This window comes from Salvelinus fontinalis, chromosome 6 (assembly GCF_029448725.1).
Source record: "Salvelinus fontinalis isolate EN_2023a chromosome 6, ASM2944872v1, whole genome shotgun sequence".
Classification (NCBI taxonomy): Eukaryota; Metazoa; Chordata; class Actinopteri; order Salmoniformes; family Salmonidae; genus Salvelinus; species Salvelinus fontinalis.
This window is the reverse complement of record NC_074670.1, coordinates 38,022,230-38,041,134: the sequence shown is the minus strand read 5'-3', so window position 1 is coordinate 38,041,134 and position 18,905 is coordinate 38,022,230. Positions and strand designations below refer to the sequence as shown.

The 18,905-nt window shown below is 43.9% G+C and overlaps 1 protein-coding gene across 1 annotated transcript in view; it reads right to left on the bottom strand.

Moving 5' to 3' along the window:
- LOC129857790 (NADP-dependent malic enzyme-like) overlaps positions 1 to 18,905 on the bottom strand; it is a 117,907-nt gene that overhangs the window by 9,091 nt on the left and 89,911 nt on the right. Inside the window, exon 6 of the mRNA XM_055926363.1 lies at positions 9,842 to 9,945. Within this exon, the coding sequence (XP_055782338.1) occupies positions 9,842 to 9,945 (104 nt within the window). The remainder of the gene's footprint in view (positions 1 to 9,841; positions 9,946 to 18,905) is intronic.

The following is an 18,905-nucleotide window of genomic DNA, read 5'->3' as shown; positions in this document are numbered from 1 at the left end:
AGGACCGTGGAGAGAAAATGTGTTTTCTATCAGGCACAGAGGAAAGCAAAGTACTAAAGCAGTGCAGCTATGGTTACGGGGAGGATGCGAGAAGCAGCCAAAAAAGCACCATAAACTTTTCATTGTCTCAAGGCTGCGGAAGAGGCGCACAGCGAGAGAGGCGAGGATGCTGTCACCACTACAGCACCATTACCGCCCCCTACCGTGCTTATTGTGTATCGCTACGAGGTCACCTCAGTTCATCCAGATAAACAGGCGCCCTCGCAGCTATTCAAAGAGGTGGTTTTGGTGGCAGAGTGTTGTGGCTCTGTAGCTCTGAGACAGACGACAGTCATGTAGCTCTCGTGTTGCATGTGACAAAATCATATAGTAGGGAGTGGATAGCTTCGAATTGAAGCACAGACGGATTTATCCTGCTGATAGCTAGTACATGATCTGCGCAGCTCTGTATAGCAGTTCTAATGAGGAGGACTGAATGTCCACAATCAATCAATCAAAACCAAAATGAGAATATTTGCGATGGAGGGAGAGACTGAAATCAGTCTTGGCTAGGGTCAAACCCCTGGTCCTCAGGCCATACCAACAGAGAGGGGGCGAGGGGGAGAAAAGGGAGATGGGGAGAGGGAGTAAGGGCTAGATGGGTGTACCTCCGACCAGAACAAAATGCACCTCCCAGCCTACCGTAACACACCCAAGACAAAGAGGCTGGATCTGCTTTAGGTGAGAAGCCTCTAGAAACTACCAATACGCCACACCCAGAGATGAGTAACATGCCTTGTAGAAATTCCTAGGTTGAAGTGGAGAGAACACAGTCTCTCAGTGAGCGGAGGCTGGCTTCCGTCTGGCCACTCTACCATAAAGGCCTGATTGGTGGAGTTCTGCAGAGATGGTTGTCCTCCTGGAAGGTTCTCCTATCTCCACAGAGGAACTCTGGCGCTCTGTCAGAGTGACCAGGGTTATTGGTCACCTCCCTGACCAAGGCCCTTCTCCCCCGATTGCTCAGTTTCTAGAGCTGGCCGCCCAGCCAAAGAGTCTTGGTTCCAAACTTCTTCCATTTAAGAAAGATGGAGGTCACTGTTTTTTGGGGGGGGTTCTTCAATGCTGCAGAAATGTTTTGGTACTCTTCCCCAGATCTGTGCCTCGATACAATCCTGTCTATGGACAATTCCTTCGACCTTATGGCTTTGTTTTTGCTCTGACATGCACGGTCACCTGTGGGACCTTATGTGTGCCTTTCTAAACAGGTGTGTGCCTTTCTAAATCATGTCCAATCAAATGAATTTACCACAGGTGGACTCCAATAAAGTTGTAGAAACATCTCAAGGATGATCAATGGAAACAGGATGCACCGGAGCTCAATTTAGAATCTCATAGTAAATGGTCTGAATACTTATGTAAATAGGGTATCGTTTTTTAATTGTAATACATTTGCAAACATTTCTAAAAACCTGTTTTCGCTTTCTCATTATGGGGTATTGTGTGTAGATAAATGAGGAAATGTTTTTATTTAATCCATTTCAGAATAAGGCTGTAACGTAACAAAATGTGGAAAAAGTGAAGGAACCTAAACACTTTCCAAATGCACTGTACATACAGTACCAGTCAAAAGTTTGGAAACACCTACTCATTCAAGGTTCTCCTTATTTTTACTGTTTTCTACATTGTAGAATAATAGTGAGTACATCAACACTATGAAATAACACATTTGGAATCATGTAGTAACCAAAAAAGTGTTGAACTAAGTTATTTCATAGTTTTGATGTCTTCACTATTATTCTACAATGTAGAAAATAGTCAAAATAAAGAAAAACCCTTGAATGAGTAGGTGTGTTCAAACTATTGACTGGTACTGTATACATTGTGTATGCTTGTTTATACAGAGGCCAATGGTGACCAGTGACCTCTACGATTATGTTCTTACATTTATTTTGTTTGCTCTTTTCTATACTTATTTCTTAATTCCTCTTATAAATCAAAATGCATTTCTTGCCGTCAAAAGTTTGTGTGTGCGTCAGAGCAAAACTAATGCTGTTTTGAGTTAAGCATATATAGGGGTATGATGTGTGCTTCAGGAAAATGTGCTGAGTAATATAATTCTTTGTAGACAGCAAGTGTTGCTTCATGATGTTTGTCACACACACACACACACACACACACACACACACACACACACACACACACACACACACACACACACACACACACATTTCACTGATATCGGCTACTCATTGGCAGATGGACTAGGGGTGGAGTGCATAGTTGAGGCCTCAATCAATGTGATACTTTCCTAGCACTGCTAAAGCCATCTGGGGGACGTAACCAGCACAATACAGACCTCTTTTGGACACTTTCATTCTTCTGGGATTTACAGCTCATATCGATAGTACACATTCTTACTGGAGGAAATAAGTGTTTTCCCGTGTCGGCAAGTTAAGACTATCACCTTTTGATGGGGCGCTGAGGTTTCTCACTAACTGCCAAACTTCCCCTACAGTGAGTGTAAAGCCTTTTGACACACTAAAATGTTTGTTACTGGTCTGAAAAAAATCCAAGATGGCTATGAGAGATGACAGCAGATTTCCCATGTGGCGGATCGCTCAGACGCGGCGGTGTTACGTTTGGACTGGCGCGTGGGATAAAGAGGACAAATTAAAGACCCCAGCTCCTTGAGGCAACTTAATCCTCTCTCATCCCAGGCCCGATGAAACCTAAACTTGTACCTAGAATCTTTCCGGAAGTGCCCTCTACTTCCAGGTTTGAGGGGGCGACAGAAGAGGAGGCATGAAGTGGGTCTTGTTCCTCCGTGTGCATACCAAGGAGGCGCTGGCATCCATAAAGAATGTCATGGATAAGAGCACTCTGTCCAAACACAGCTGTCCAAGCAAGATAACTCACACACACTGTCCTAAACTTTACATATACCTGTACAGTACACACGCACGCACACATGCCAGAGTCAGGCCCTGTTACCTCCGTATTTGTTTCCATCTCCCTGTGTGTGCATCCACATTGGCTGCCTGTTCTTTCTGTGTCCATGGGGGGCTGAGCCGAGGGGCCTGGGGGCTGAAAGGCCAGAGAGGCTGAGAACAAAGCCTTCTTAATAAAGCCACAGCGTCTCGCCTCCCTCTTTCCTTCTCTCCTCCAGAGAGCAAACATCTCTCAGCGACACACATTATTTCCCAAAATCCCCTCTCCATCATTAAAGACAGAAACACAGTCTGCATTCCTTCTCCCCCTACATCCGCCTGTTTGTCCGATATCCCCTAACCCCATCTACCAAAGAGGTCTAACCCAAAGCTGGCCCCATAACCATGACGATGGACAGACAAAGACGGACGACAGAGCTGTTGGGTTCAAAAGAGGGAATCTTTACTCATTAAATGATTTGACATGGGGACAAAAACGTGGGGGAAATGGTCGAGAGGCACAGAGGGGCAGAAGTCCAAAATATTTCAGACATTGAAATGCCCTGTGTGCTGCCCCCTGCACCAACCCGCAATTCATGCAAACCTGAGGAGAGGCCAACTCTCACAGAACCAATTGGATTGCAAAGGAAAGTTCTCCTGTTTAGCATTTGAAAATGGTCTTGCTAGTTTGAGAGGGCTCTTCACCCAAAAGACTAAAGACTTGAACAGTGTCTAGACTGTTGGTGGGCCTTGGTTCCACTGGTTTAAAACATTGTGGGGGAGCGTGTTGACTGATCGGAGTGTTTCTATCTGTATCCTTTTCCAATAGTCTGGCCAGTGACTAAAGGAGAGGGGACACATGTTGGAGTTTCAGAGTAGCCACCTTGGACAAGACCTTGGCCTGAAATCAATCATATCGGCAGACTCAACAGCCTTGGTTTCTCAAATGACTGCCTCGCCTGGTTTATCAACTACTTCTCTGATAGAGTTCAGTGTGTCAAATCGGAGGGGCTGTTGTCCAGACCTCTGGCAGTCTCTATGGGGGTGCCACAGGGTTCAATTCTTGGGCTGACTCTTTTCTCTGTATACATCAGTGATGTCGCTCTTGGTGCTGATGATTCTCTGATCCACCTCTACGCAGACGACACCATTCTGTATAACTCTGGCCCTACTTTGGACACTTAACTAACCTCCAGATGAGCTTCAATGCATTACAACTCTCCTTCCGTGGCCTCCAACTGCTCTTAAATGCAAATAAAACTAAATGCATGCTCTTCAACCGATCGCTGCCTGCACCTTCCCGCCCATCCAGCATCACTACTCTGGACGGTTCTGATTTAGAATATGTGGACAATAACAAATACCTAGGTGTCTGGTTAGACTGTAAACTATCCTTCCAGACTCCCATTAAGCATCTCCAATCCAAAATTAAATCTAGAATCGGCTTCCTATTTCACAACAAAGCATCCTTCACTCATGCTGCCAAACATACGCTCGTAAAACTGACCATCCTACCGATCCTTGACTTTGGCTATGTCATTTACAAAATAGCCTCGAACACTCTACTCAGCAAATTGGATGCAGTCTATCACAGTGCCATCCGTTTTGTCACCAAAGCCCCATATGCAACCTGTATGCTCTCGTTGGATGGCCCTCGCTTCATATTCGTCGCCAAACCCACTGGCTCCAAGTCATCTATAAGTCTTTGCTAGGTAAAGCCCCGCCTTCTCAGCTCACTGGTCACCATAGCAGCACCCACCCGTAGCACGCGCTCCAGCAGGTATATTTCACTGGCCACCCCCAAAGCCTATTCCTCCTTTGGGCACCTTTCCTTCCAGTTCTCTGCTGCCAATGACTGGAACGAATTTCAAAAATCACTGAAGCTGGAGACTCATATCTCCGTCACTAACTTTAAACATCAGCTGTCAGAGCAGCTCAAAGATCATTGCACCTGTACATAGCCCATCTGTAAATAGTCCATCCAACTGTCACGAACGTCGTTGTAAGGATTGTCGGACCAAAGTGCAGCGTGGTATAGGTTCAACATATTTATTTAGTGAACCGGCACAAAAAAACAATAAAGCACAAACGAAACGTGAAGCTAATGGCGTGCTCACAGGCAACTAACCAAAAACAAGATCCTACAAAAAACCAGTGGGGAAATGGCTGCCTAAATATGATCCCCAATCAGAGACAACGATAACCAGCTGCCTCTGATTGGGAACCATACCAGACCAACATAGAAAACAAGACACCTAGATAGGAACACCACCCCCTAGTCACACCCCAACCTTACCAAAATAGAGAACAAAAAAAGGCCCTCTATGGTCATGGCGTGACACCAACTACCTCATCCCCATATTGTTATTTATTTTTTTGCTCCTTTGCACCCCAGTATCTCACTTTCACATTCATCTTCTGCACATCTATCACTCCAGTGTTTAATTCCTAAATACTTCGCCATTACGGCCTATTCATTGCCCTACCTCCCTAATCCTACCTCATTTGCATTGCTATTATGTTATTGACTGTACGTTTGTTTATTCCATTGTGTAACTCTGTGTTGTTGTTTCTGTCGCACTGCTTTGCTTTATCTTGGCCAGGTTGCAGTTGTAAATGAGAACTTGTTCTCAACTGGCCTACCTGGTTAACCAAAGGTGAAATAAATAAAAAATAAAAAGAATGACAAATGCTTGCATGGCCTTTGATGAGCAAAGATATCAAATTATATGAGGCAGTGTGAGTATAGAAAAATCAGCTTCAGAATATAAAGCGGCACCAAATGAGTGCCCGGCCCGCCTAAGAGCTCTCCGTTTCTCTCCCAGACTATAATCATTCATTCATTCACTCAATTTCCAACCCAATAATCATTTGTTTTCCGCCAAACAGGCTCTTTCGGGGGAAAAGCTCTGCCATTCCCTGGAGTTGTGAAGCCACCCAGTTATTAAGGAGTCATGGCTTTCCCCTGCCAGTTGGAGGGGCCCCAGACCCTGGTCTCTGCTCTGCTCTGGCCTCTGGAGCTGAACTGGTCTGACATTAAGCAAGGCCACATGTGACCAGGGGTGGTCAGGGACAGCTCTGTGTCACCGAAGAGAAAACATCAGCCACTATAGAGACAAAACTGGACTGGACACTCTCCAAGCCCCAGGGGAAAGTATAGGCCTCTCCATATTCATCCCCTTATTTATACAGTCGTTGATCCATCCCCACAAAGCGACAAAATATCCAATATGAATGTACAAACCTAATGTAGAAAAATATCAAAATACCAAACAGCCCTATATCCAGTTACGCATCTAAGTCCAGCGAGTCCATCTCTAACCAATCCTTTCCTGCCATGTCAAGCACAGTACTGAAAGCACTGGAGACTGGGGTTTGAAAGGGCTAGATTGGTTCCATCACTAGGCTGCAGGATATGATGGGTCTGTGTGTGTGTGCGAGCGTGCGTGTGAGAAAGAGAGAGAGTTTAGAAATTTAGTGAAGGGGGTATAGTGTGGTCGGATACCTGACCACTTAACTCAGCACTCACAAAGCAGAGGCACATACACCCTCACATTCCAACCAGTGTTAACCGAAGGCTCAGATATTCTGTATAAGCTCAGTAGACCCACAACACCATGTAACAGCATCAGCATGAGGTCAGCTTGAGAATGAGCCTGTGCTCTTTCGTCTGATGTGGAATATAAACTACAGTATGACGACATATCGACAGATAGGCTTAGAACAGTATGCGGACTAAAGCTGGGCGGTATGAGCAAATATCCATATCGCGATAAATTGCCTGAAATTATTTGGTAACGATGCATAGAAAGATTCATTTCTAACAATGATGTGCACCAGGTTTTTATTTATTATCCTACTACTACTAGTTTGATGGTTGAACCATAAACTGTCCCATTAACAATCACCCATATTAGCAAACGTATTTAATTTCAAACTTCACATTTTTCTATTATAGGCTACTTATTGTAAACAATAACAAGCAAAGTGCCTGCAATAAGTGCCCAATAGACATTAAATGGTAAATAATGTATTGTATAATTTTGGAATCACTTTTATAGGAAATAAGAATACAATATGTTTCTAAACACTTCTACAATAATATGGATGTTACCATGATTACGGATAATCATGAATGAATTGTGAATAATGATGAGAGAGAAAGTTAGAGGCATAAATATCATACCTCACAAAAATGCTAACCTCTCCTTATTGGTAATGGTGAGAGGTCAGCATGTCTTGGGGGTATGATATTTATGACTCCAACTTTCTCACTCATCATTATTCACAATTCATTCATGACTATCCGTATCATATACAGTTGAAGTCTGAAGTTTACACACACTTAGGTTGGAGTCATTAAAACCCGTTTTTCAACCCCTCCACAAATTTCTTCTTAACAAACTATAGTTTTGGCAAGTTAGTTAGGACATCTACTTTGTGCATGACACAAGTCATTTTTCCAACAATTGTTTACAGACAGATTATTTCACTTATAATTCACTGTACCACAATACCAGTGGGTCAGAAGTTCACATACACTAAGTTGATTGTGCCTTTAAACAGATTGGAAAATTCCAGAAAAGGATGTCATGGCTTTAGAAGCTTCTGATTGACTCCAATGATGTCAATTAGCCTATCGGAGGTGTACCTGTGGATGTATTTCAAGGCCTACCTTCAAACTCAGTGCCTCTTTGCTTGACATCATGGGAAAATCTAAAGAAATCAGCCAAGACCTCAGGAAAAAAAGGGTAGACCTCCACAAGTCTGGTTCATCCTTGGGAGCAATTTCCAAACGCCTGAGGGTACCACGTTCATCTGTACAAACAATACTATGCAAGTATAAACACCATGGGACTACGCAGCTGTCATACCGCTCAGGAAGGAGACACGTTCTGTCTCCTAGAGATGAACTTACTTTGGTGCGAAATGTGCAAATAAATCCCAGAACAACAGCAAAGGACCTTGTGAAGATGCTGGAGGAAACAGGTACAAAAGTATCTATATCCACAGTAAAAACAAGTCCTATATCAACATAACCTGAAAGGCCGCTCAGCAAGGAAGAAGCCACTGCTCCAAAACCGCCATAAAAAAGCCAGACTATGGTTTACAACTGTACATGGGGACAAAGATCGTACTTTTTGGAGAAATGTCCTCTGGTCTGATGAAACAAAAATATAACTGTTTGGCCATAATGACCACCGTTACGTTTGGAGGAAAAAGGGGAACGCTTGCAAGCCAAAGAACACCATCCCAACCATGAAGCACGGGGGTGGCAACATCATGTTGTGGAGGTGCTTTGCTGCAGGAGGGACTGGTGCACTTCACAAAATATATGGCATCATGAGGAAGGAAAATGATGTGGATATATTGAAGCAACATCTCAAGACATCAGTCAGGAAGTTAAAGTTTGGTCACAAATGGGTCTTCCAAATGGACAATGACCCCAAGCAAACTTCCAAAGTTGTGGCAAACTGGCTTAAGGACCACAAAATTAAGATATTGGAGTGGCCATCACAAAGCCCTGACCTCAATCCTATAGAAAATGTGTGGGCAGAACTGAAGTGTGTGCGAGCAAGGAGGCCTACAAACCTAACTCAGTTACACCAGCTCTGTCAGGAGGAATGGGCCAAAATTCACCCAATTTATTGTGGGAAGCTTGTGGAAGGCTACCCGAAATGTTTGACCCAAGTTAAACAATTTAAAGGCAATGCTACCAAATACTAATTGAGTGCATGTAAACTTCTGACCCACTGGGAATGTGATGAAAGAAATAAAAGCTGAAATAAATAATTCTCTACTATTATTCTGACATTTCACATTCTTCAAATAAAGTGGTAATCCTAATTGACCTAAAACAGGGAATTTTTACTACGAATAAATGTCAGGAATTGTGAAACACTGAGTTTAAATGTATTTGGCTAAGGTGTATGTAAACTTCCGACTTCAACTGTACATGTGACATCAATATTTAAACATTTGTATAGGAAATAATTCAAACACTAATAGGAGATATGTATGCAAAACATGTGCATTTGACATTTTAGTCATTTAGCAGATGCTCTTATCCAGAGTGATTTACAGTAAGTACACTCATCTTAAGATAGCTAGTGGAACGAGTTCTTATGTGTTTTGCTTGTGTAGTGTTGGTCAGGACGTGAGCTGGGTGGGAATTCTGTTGTGTGTCTAGTTCGTCTGTTTCTGTGTTCAGCCTAATATGGTTCTCAATCAGAGACAGCTGTCAATCGTTGTCCCTGATTGAGAATCATATATAGGTGGCTTGTTTTGTGTTGGGGATTGTGGGTGGTTGTTTCCTGTCTCTGTGTTTGTGTTCTGCACCAGATAGGACTGTCTCGGTTTTCACGTTTGTTATTTTGTAGTTTGTATAGTGTTCACGTTATTGTCATTCTTTATTAAACATGTTGAACACTAACTGCGCTGCATTTTGGTCCTCTCCTTCATCCCAGGAGGAAAGCCGTTACAGCTAGTGGAGACAACCACATGTCACAGTCAAATATACAGGATACGAACATTCCATTCCAGCTAAACAATGGATATATAGCATCCAATTGAAAAAAATAAAATAAAAAAAATATGAAAAATTGGTGGATAAAGCGTTTTGGGAAAAAAACTCTTCATATGCCGTTCCTAGGCTGATAAGGGCATTAGTGCATAAACCCTTTCAGAGTCACTGTCCTGAACCTTAGATAAAATAGAGTACAAGGCAGAAGTGTTGACGTGTGATTCTTGGGCAGTAGTCATATACCTAATTTTCACTATAGGGTGAACCTGAACCATACTGTGCTGGCTCAGATATTTTTGCATGCAGTCCTTTCCAGCTTGGTTCCAGTGCCTATGGTGGATGTGTAACCAGACTAGCCCAGTACATCTCGGGCTTAGCTCGGCTAAGTAGTGTGAAAATAGTTCTACTGTACCTGTCCGACACTGCCTTCATAAACTCCTCCAGCAGGTCATCATAGGCCTGGCCTCGAATCCTCTTGTGTCTCAGCCCAATGTACAGAGGGTCCTTCAGCAGCTCCTAGAAAAGAGGGGGGAGAGGGAGGGAAGGTTAGAGTCAGTTCGTACAGTATATAGTGGTAAGGATTTCACACAGACCCAGGGGTGGAGAAGAACTGCTTTTTCCATCTGCGGCAGCTGGGTATGTCACACATACTGTAGGAGCAGACATCATACTGTGAGGCACGCTATGCAGAGACAGAGACAGAGGGAGTGTTTGGACTGGTTGGATTCCATTTACTCCTGCATATAAGACCACTACTTATCCAAAAAGACTGGGTTAGAGTTCACAAGGCCTCTATCCCTCAGATCCAGCAAAGCCCATTCCCCTACAACCACACTGCAAATCCATCACACACTGACTGTCCTAGCCACTGGATGATATTGGATAGAACTGTGTGACATAAGTAAGATTTACAACTATGATTATGATCTCTTTGGTGTGGAACTAAAAAAATAACATGGGGGAGAAAGTGAGACATGATTTGGTGTTTGGATTTACATTCAAACAAATTGGGAGAGAGAAAAAGGGAAGTATTTGTGTGTACTGTACATTGTGTGTGTGTATATGAGCACGCGTGTGTGTGTGTTGTGTGTGTGTATGTGGTGTGTAGGTGTGTGTGAGAGAGTGTCCATGCACATGTGTGTTTGACAAAGAGTGCGAAAGACAGGAAGATAGATGTGTGTGTGTGGTCTAAATGTGGGAGACTCCTGCTCCTATGAGGCCTTTCCTTTGTGCCCTTAAGCACTCAACAACCCCTGCAGTACTGGTTCCAGCTCAAGCACTTCATGGTTTTTAATAACCACTCTCAAAATGCTATTTCTGGGCAACGTTGTCCCCTTAAAAGTCAAATCCACAGTAAAATGGACAGACAGCGCACACACACACATTCTCACACAGGAGGCAGCTTGTGTCCTCTTAAAAGAAAAAAAGAAAACAGTGGAAAACTAAAGTAGTAAGGAAGAATGAAGTGATATTGGCATACACACACACACACGCTTATCACTGTAAGCCTCAGCCCCCTATAATGTGAACCATGTGTCGTTGATTCCAAAAGAGCAATGAGGAGTGCAGCCTCTGTCAGTTCAGATAGCGTCAGCAAATATACACTGAGTGTACATAACATTAACAACTGCTCTTTCCATGGCATAGACTGACCAGGTGAAAGCTATGATCCCTTATTGATGTCACTTGTTAAAGCCACTTCAAAATGATTGTAGATGAAGAGGAGGGGACAGGTTAAAGAAGGATTTTTAAACCTTGAGACAATTGAGATTCGGATTGTGTATGTGTGCCATTCAGAGGGTGAATAAGCAAGGCAAAAGACGTAAGTGCCTCCCAACGGAGTATGGTAGTAGGTGCCAGGCGCACCGGTTTGTGTCAAGAACTGCAACGCTGCTGGGTTTTACACGCTCAAAAGTTTCCTGTGTGTATCAAGAATGGTCCACCACCCAAAGGACATCCAGTCAACTTGACACAACTGTGGAACGCATTGGAGTCAACATGGGCCAGCATGTAGAACGCTTTCGACAATTGTACAGTCCATGCTCCAAGGAATTGAAGCTGTTGAGGGCAAAAGGAAGGGGGGGGGGGGGGGGTGATACCACTGACCCTCACCAAATCAAAAGTGTTGGCCTTATCACCCTTGTTGGTTGGAATTCCATTTCTGTTGGCACTTTTCACTCCTCACAAGGGCTATTATGGGGATACAAAGTCAGACTAACTGGTAATGCTTAGATCCCTAAATTACTTCATTGCTGTAGGTAAAAGCTCAAATTAAACTGGACAAAAATATGTGGAAGTAGTTTGCTGAAAGTTATTGGTAGAAGTAATCCACTCTCCCAAAACTCTTCATAGAAAATTGTTCCTTTGGTCAGAAAAATGCACCGGTTTTCCTTTTTTGTGTGTAAATACCACAGGTCAAACCTTAACGGCCTATCATACTCATTTACTAGTTTCAAATGCCACTGCTGCTGGCTGGATTTTATCAAGCCTCGTTTTTGGCTACAAAACACCACACCTTTTTACCAAAGGTTGGATCAACAGAAAGGAGGTACCAAGATGATGGGAAAGGTGAAATAAGGTTTGGTTACCATCCCCAAGTCCAGTTCACATCCCTCCCCATTCCTCATTGTGTTGCTTGGAGCAGCCTCGTAATACATACGGCTTCATTTACTGCCATTCCATCCTTGAAATCTTTCGCTGTAGTTAGTCCATTTTATTGCCATCCAAGCTGGCTTGTTATGAAAGTTGTTTCGGTGACGGCCAGATTGAGACAGAGAGAAAGAGGGATTGAGTAGCTACGCTATCACTTTAGCCCTTTGACTGAGGCCTGAGTTCAGGTCGAGTGCGCACACGTGTGTGTGTGTTTCTGTGTGTGTAGCTTGTCTGCATGTCTGTGGTGATCCTGATGGAGTGCTCGGTGATGAGAGGCCTGGGTTCAGAGGGCCCCTGTATGTGATTTATCACACAAACACACTTTGATCTGCTCTTAACACACACATACACACTCTGCATCAAAGCGTGGTCTACTCTACAAAATGTCTCCTCTTCGCTGTGGTCAGCTATTCAAGTTATTGTGTTTTATTGTGTGTTTTAATACTGTACTTCTTCTATTTGTCTTATCTATCTCTGGCATGTGTCTGTAAAGAGAGCCACTTGGAGCCAGGTTTCTAAATCCGGGAGTGGGATGTCCTCCCTAGGATCCTGCCAGTCTTCTACGCCAATCCTGCCCCCCCTGTCTGCTCCACTGTCTGCTTCAGGGGATGCTCCTCAGAGGAGAAAGATGAGGACCATCCTCCTCAGTGAATTTCATATTTTTTTTGTAATTGTCAAACATTTTGTTTTAAAAGTATTTTAGATTCAACTATACAAAATATATCCATATGTCTACCAAATAATTGCAATAACGGGCTACAGTAGATGGGGTAGTCGGAGGACATCCTCCTCTGGGTAGATTTACTGTGATACAAAACCTACAGTAGGAGGCTCACCCCCTTCCATAGACGTACACAGTAATTATGCCAACTTCTGGAGGATGTCCTCCAACCTATCAAAGTTCTTGTAGCATGAACTGACATGTTGTCCACCCAATCAAAGGATCAGAGAATGAATCTAGTACTGAAAGCATAAGCTACAGCTACAGTAGCTAGCACTGCAGTGCACAAAATGTTGTGAGTAGTTGACTCCCTCCCATCAGCATTCAACACCATAGTACCCTCCAATGCTCATCATTAAGCTTGAGGCCCTGGGTCTCAACCCTGCCCTGTGCGATTGTGTCCTGGACTTCCTGACGGCCACAACCCATCACCGGGGGCAAACTACCTGCCCTCCAGGACACCTACAGCCCCCGATGTCACAGGAAGGCCAAAAAGATCATTAAGGACATCAACCACCCGACCTACTGCCTGTTCACCCCGCTACCATCCAGAAGGCGAGGTCAGTACAGGCGCATCAAAGCTGGGACCGAGACACTGGAAAATAGTTTCTATTGCAAGGCCATCAGACTGCTAAACAAACATCACAAACTCACAAATGCCTGCATACATCATTGGCCACTAACAAATGGATGACTAGTCATTTTATTAATGCCACTGTAATAATGATGTTTACATATCTTGCATTACTCATCCCATATGTATATACTGTATTTTATACCATCTATTGCATCTTGCCTATGCTACTCGGTCATTGCTCACCCATTTATTTGATGTACATATTCTTATCCCATCCCTTTACTTAGATTTGTGTGTATTAGGTAGTTGTTGTGGAATTGTTAGATTACTTGTTGATATTGCTGCACTGTCGGAACAAGAAGCACAAGCATTTGCTACACTCTCAATAATTTCTGCTAACCATGTGTATGTGACCAATAAACTTTGATTTGATTGGAGAAAAGACAGTTTTGAACAAATTCATTTCTTTAAAAAACAAAGGAGAAACAATAGAGGTTGTTGTTTTTTTCTCACTTACTTAGCTAGATAATGCAGCTAGCTAGTTTAGCCTATTCAAACACCCTGCTGAAACAGAGGGACGCTGTTAGCTAGCTGGATATGACTATCCAACACAACACTGGAACTCTTCCAAGTCAAGTTACACTTCTGGTTTTACTCATTTATTGCCCCCGGGGCCTGCCGGTTTTACTGCTAAACTGCTTACTGACTGTACACGGTAAGGTTACCACATTATTGTAGCTGGTTTACTAACGTGTTAGTTCTATTAGCCATGTTAACTAGCTAATATGGTGACAATGATCTAGGCTGTGTGTAGCAGTTATGATATGGTTTGGCTTGGAAAGTTTTTTTTTGCCTGGTCACATACAGCTGAGGTGTTGTGCATTGAAGTCCACAGCGAAGGGAAAAGGTTAGAGGAGGAGAGCGCATAGATGCGAGAGGGAATATAACGTGGCTGCTATAAAAGTGAACTGTGTTCAGGGGTGTATTCATTCTTCCGATTCTGTTGAAAAACATTTCTTAAACGGAAGCAAACAGAGCGAAACGGGGCTAAACATACCTGAAATTGTCCAATAGAAACTCATGTTTGCAACTGTTGGACTAATGATTACACCCTAGATCAGCTAGATGCAGCCAAGATTGTGCAAGGCAGTATTGAATGTGTCACTGCCTGTCCATGTGTCACTGTCAAATTTCTCTCTCGACCTGTGTGCACCTACGTTGTAAACTTTCATTCATTGGCTAGGTTGTAGCAACCTCATGATGGGTATAGGGAAAATTAGAGTATCATGTAGTAGCCTAAACCTATCGATGCTACATTGAACTAGGTGAATGGAATATGAATGACAGTCATCCAATATGCTGTAATAGAAATAAGGCCATTCTCATGAAGAAAAAAAAAAAATCTGACTCCCTCATCTTAAAAATGGTACCGACTGCCACTGGTCTGTTCAACTGAGGACATGACGCAAGGGAATTCTGATCCCCCTGGGAAGAGGTGATCTGGAACGCTGGCATGACTCATCAAGACTGGAGCGTTTAGATTCCGTGGAGTCTGGGGGTGGGGGGATGGATTTAAGGGAGTGGTCTATTTGGACAGAGCTGGGACAGTGATTGACTTTTACAAGACGCTAGATTACTTTCTCGTGTGCATACTGTATCCGAGGAAGGAGATACTGTATAAACAGCTCTGACAGAGTAATAATGAACGAGTTAATCTCATGTATTGGCTCAGTTGACACAGCACTGAGGTGTTGAGATATGTCGACTTTCTCCCTGAGATGCTCTTCTGTTGATTGCCTGAGCTGTTCTTTCTGCTTTCAGGTGTAACTAACCCTGTTCAAAAGCAACAGTCAGGGTCTGTTTAGGACAGAGAGGTAGGAGATGGAGGGAAGAGTGGGGGATGAGGGAGCAGAGTGTATGGGAGAGATAGGGGCCTGTCTGAAGGGACACCCCCCTTTGGGTCCAGGAGAGCGCACCCAACACAAGACAAACAACACATTGTGTGGGATGACATCACCGGGGTCTCATTTCAGTGTGTGTTGTGACACAGAGGTTATACCAGGTAATATCAGTGAAAGAGAAAGGGAGAGAAAGAGAGTGAGTGGGAGAGAGAAAGAGCGAGATGAGAGAGGGCCAACTTTCCCATAACACTCACCGTTTAGTTTATTTCCCACAAGCCACATTTAGATTAATGGCCATTTAGAGAAGAAGAAAAATGTATGTCTTCTATACTCACTCTACAGACCTGTTTACTGGGAGGGAAAACAACGTGTAGACACAGAGACGTGTCTTACTGATGAGTGTGAGTGTACATGTCTGTGTGTAGAAAATAGACAAAGGAGAGAGGGAAAAGAGATGTGTGCATCTGTTTTTGCGAGTACGTGCTTGTGAATGTTACGGGATGTTAGAGAGCTGAATGATGCGTCAGAAACAGTGTGCGCGTTTCTGTGTGAGAGGGAGGAGAGAGCGAGAAGTCCACAGGTAGCCGGGCTGTGTAGGATTAGCGATGGTTTACACAAGAGATTATCCACTTCCCGCATTCCAGTGCACCTAGAGAAGCGCACACATCTGAAATGCCTTGCACAGCACAGCCCATCCCATGCATCAGTCACATCCTATACAGGAGCTCTGCCATATCCCATCTGTTTTCTGGACATGTTCCCAAAACATTCCCCCTTGCTTTATCACGTTCTGTAATTACAGTGCAACACTACCACAGGGAGATCCAGGCTGAGTCTCACATCGCACCCTACAGTATTTCCTAATTCCTATATACTTTTGACCAGGTCCCATAGAGAATAGGGTGCCATTTTGGACACAACCCCAGTCTTTCCAGTCAAGGTCAAGATGTCACATGCCTGACCTCAGTGCAGGAGTCCTCATACCTACCCAAGGTCAGAAATAAGCCTCATTTGTTCACTTATTTACTGCCTACCTCCACCACCTCCTACCACTGTGTAACCCTCTGAGATAATATATTATGAGTCAGGCCAGAGGAACTCCATATGGCTTAAGACACACAGGCACTCCATTTATCCTATTACAACTCATTTGGCCTGTCATCTCTTTAGAATGATGGAAAAATGGAAAAGGTTGTGATGGCCAACTAGAGACTACAGTGCAAGGTCTTAGTTCTCGTGAGGTTGTGTAACACATGCACGTACACACGCATTCACACACACAGAGATCTGTGTCTATGCATACATGGGTGCGCCCGTGCCTGAATGAGTGTTTGTGTGCCTGTGGTGATCCTGATGGAGTGCTTGGTGATGAGGGATCTGTGGTAATGGCTGGTACATTCTGCTTCCCGGGTGGTGAGGTGATTTTTAAGGGAAATTTGCTTGGCCTGTTGTAAACTCTGACAGATACTGAGCTGCTGGGCTGCTGCTGTGCTACATCTGCAAACACTTCACAGGTTTGGAAAACAACAGTCAGAAACCTATAACTTCTCTGAGTGTAAGGAAGAACACCTTTTCACACATGAAGGTTACGGCCCATTCCAGCACTATGTGTGACAATGAAGGTCTGCCCATTATTCTCAATAGTTGATTTTATTGATTAACGTTCCAATTCAGTCCCTGCCACAGACACGCATCACACAAAGGGAGAGTAGCATGAAATATGAGCACACATCGCTAAATGCACACACACTGTGTGTGCATAAAAAAATACTCCATAGACACACTTCCATACATACAGAGATGAATAGAGGAGCATAGAAAGTAGACAGACCAAGCCAAATCCAGGCATAGCAGAGAAACACATCTCAAACATGCACGCACACAGACACGTACTCTTAGAAAAAAGGGTTCCAAAAGAGTTCTTCAGCTGTCCCCACAGGAGAACCCTTTTTGGCTCTGAAAAGGGTTCTTCAAAGGGACTCCCTATGGGGACAGCCGAAGAACCCTTTTAGGTTCTAGATAGCACTTTTTTTTCTAAGAGTGCACACACACACACACAAATATATGGTAATAAACCCCTATTTGCTTCCATCCTCTGGCAGCAGCTACAGAGTGCATTGAGGACACAGACAGTCTTTGAGGCAGCTAGTTAAAGTGGTGTTTTGATGCCTATAAATGTCCGGGAATAGTTGACAATCACCCAAGCATCCCTAAACTGGACCTGTGACAGTCGCTTTCAAAATCTTTCAATAGAACAATAGAGTTCATGCATAGAAGTGTGTATGGAGATGCTATTAAAGGGATGGGGGCAGAAGGGCATGGCATTTACCTCTGCTATGAGGTAGAACAGAGTGGGAGAAACTGGCAGAGAGTATTCATGCTGTAGTGTAAGATCTTTTATTGGTTCTCTCATAGGCATTTTGTGTGTGTTCTATGAATAAGGGGGATTTCTTCTGGGTCTCAGTGTGGTTTGATGAAGTGTGAATTGGCTAGCTGACATAAGAGAACATGGAGAGAGTTTGTGGCGACCATCCACACAGCGAATGCTACATCTGACAGGGATAGGGCTAGTCCCTCTGTTCAACTCTGCTTCCCGTCTCCTTATCTTTCCCTCCCTCTTCCTTTATTTATCCCTCTTTTATACTAGTCCCCTCGTTTTGTTGCCCATGGAGTGTCTTTCATTATTTCTCTCTATCGCCAATGATTATTGTCAGTCGTTTACATCTTTGACCAGTCCTATACCCAGCTAACCGCAAATCCATCTCCCTCTTCTTTCCTCCCACCCTTTATCCATCTATCCTTCTTTCACAGTGATGTCTTCTTTTATGTCTTATTCTCAGCATATTGATAACTGTCAAGATCATGTCTATCCTTGACCAGACCCACCCAACTAACCCCAAATCGCCCTTTATCCTCTCCCCAACTCTTATACTGAAACTCAGAGGCTAGGAGAGCAGGTCCAGGCCCAGGAAATCAGAGGATGGCTCAGCCAAGCAGCAGGCATATGGTGGCAGTGCCACACCCTTGGCCCAGCTCTGGATGACATGGAGAAAATACACTTAAATATAGCCGTGTACACAACACAGACTATCCTTAGTTTGCTCCTGTTTTACAGTGTTGCCACAGCACACGTGCCGCCCGGCCCGTGAGTGAGAGTGAGTGAGGCTCCTCTTTCAGTTATAAAGAGGAGGACCAGGCCATACATAGGACCAGTGGAACCAGCAGGAAAAACCAAACCAGAGGGCCTCTTTGAATACTGTTGACTGGCAGTGCTGGCGGGCAGGATAGGTGCTGTCATGACGTTGCCCTCTTTAGGTACAGCGAGTACCATCCCCCTCTCTCTGTCTCCTACAACTAGGCTGTTGTGGTCAGAGAGGTCGTAAATTCCTGGAGGAGATTATCCTCATGGCCACAGTATAGAGACAGAGTTAATTTTCAGAGAACAAAGGAATTTCTTGCACCTCACAGAACTTGAGGTCCGAACAACATTTGTTCCGGAGAAGGTATAAAAGATCAGTGAAGAATCCAGCTACGAACTGGTCTGTTTGGTACCATTTTGTGACACTCATGGGAGAAGGTGCGGCCACATTACCATAACGCTGTTCATGTAATAGCCTCAGCTATG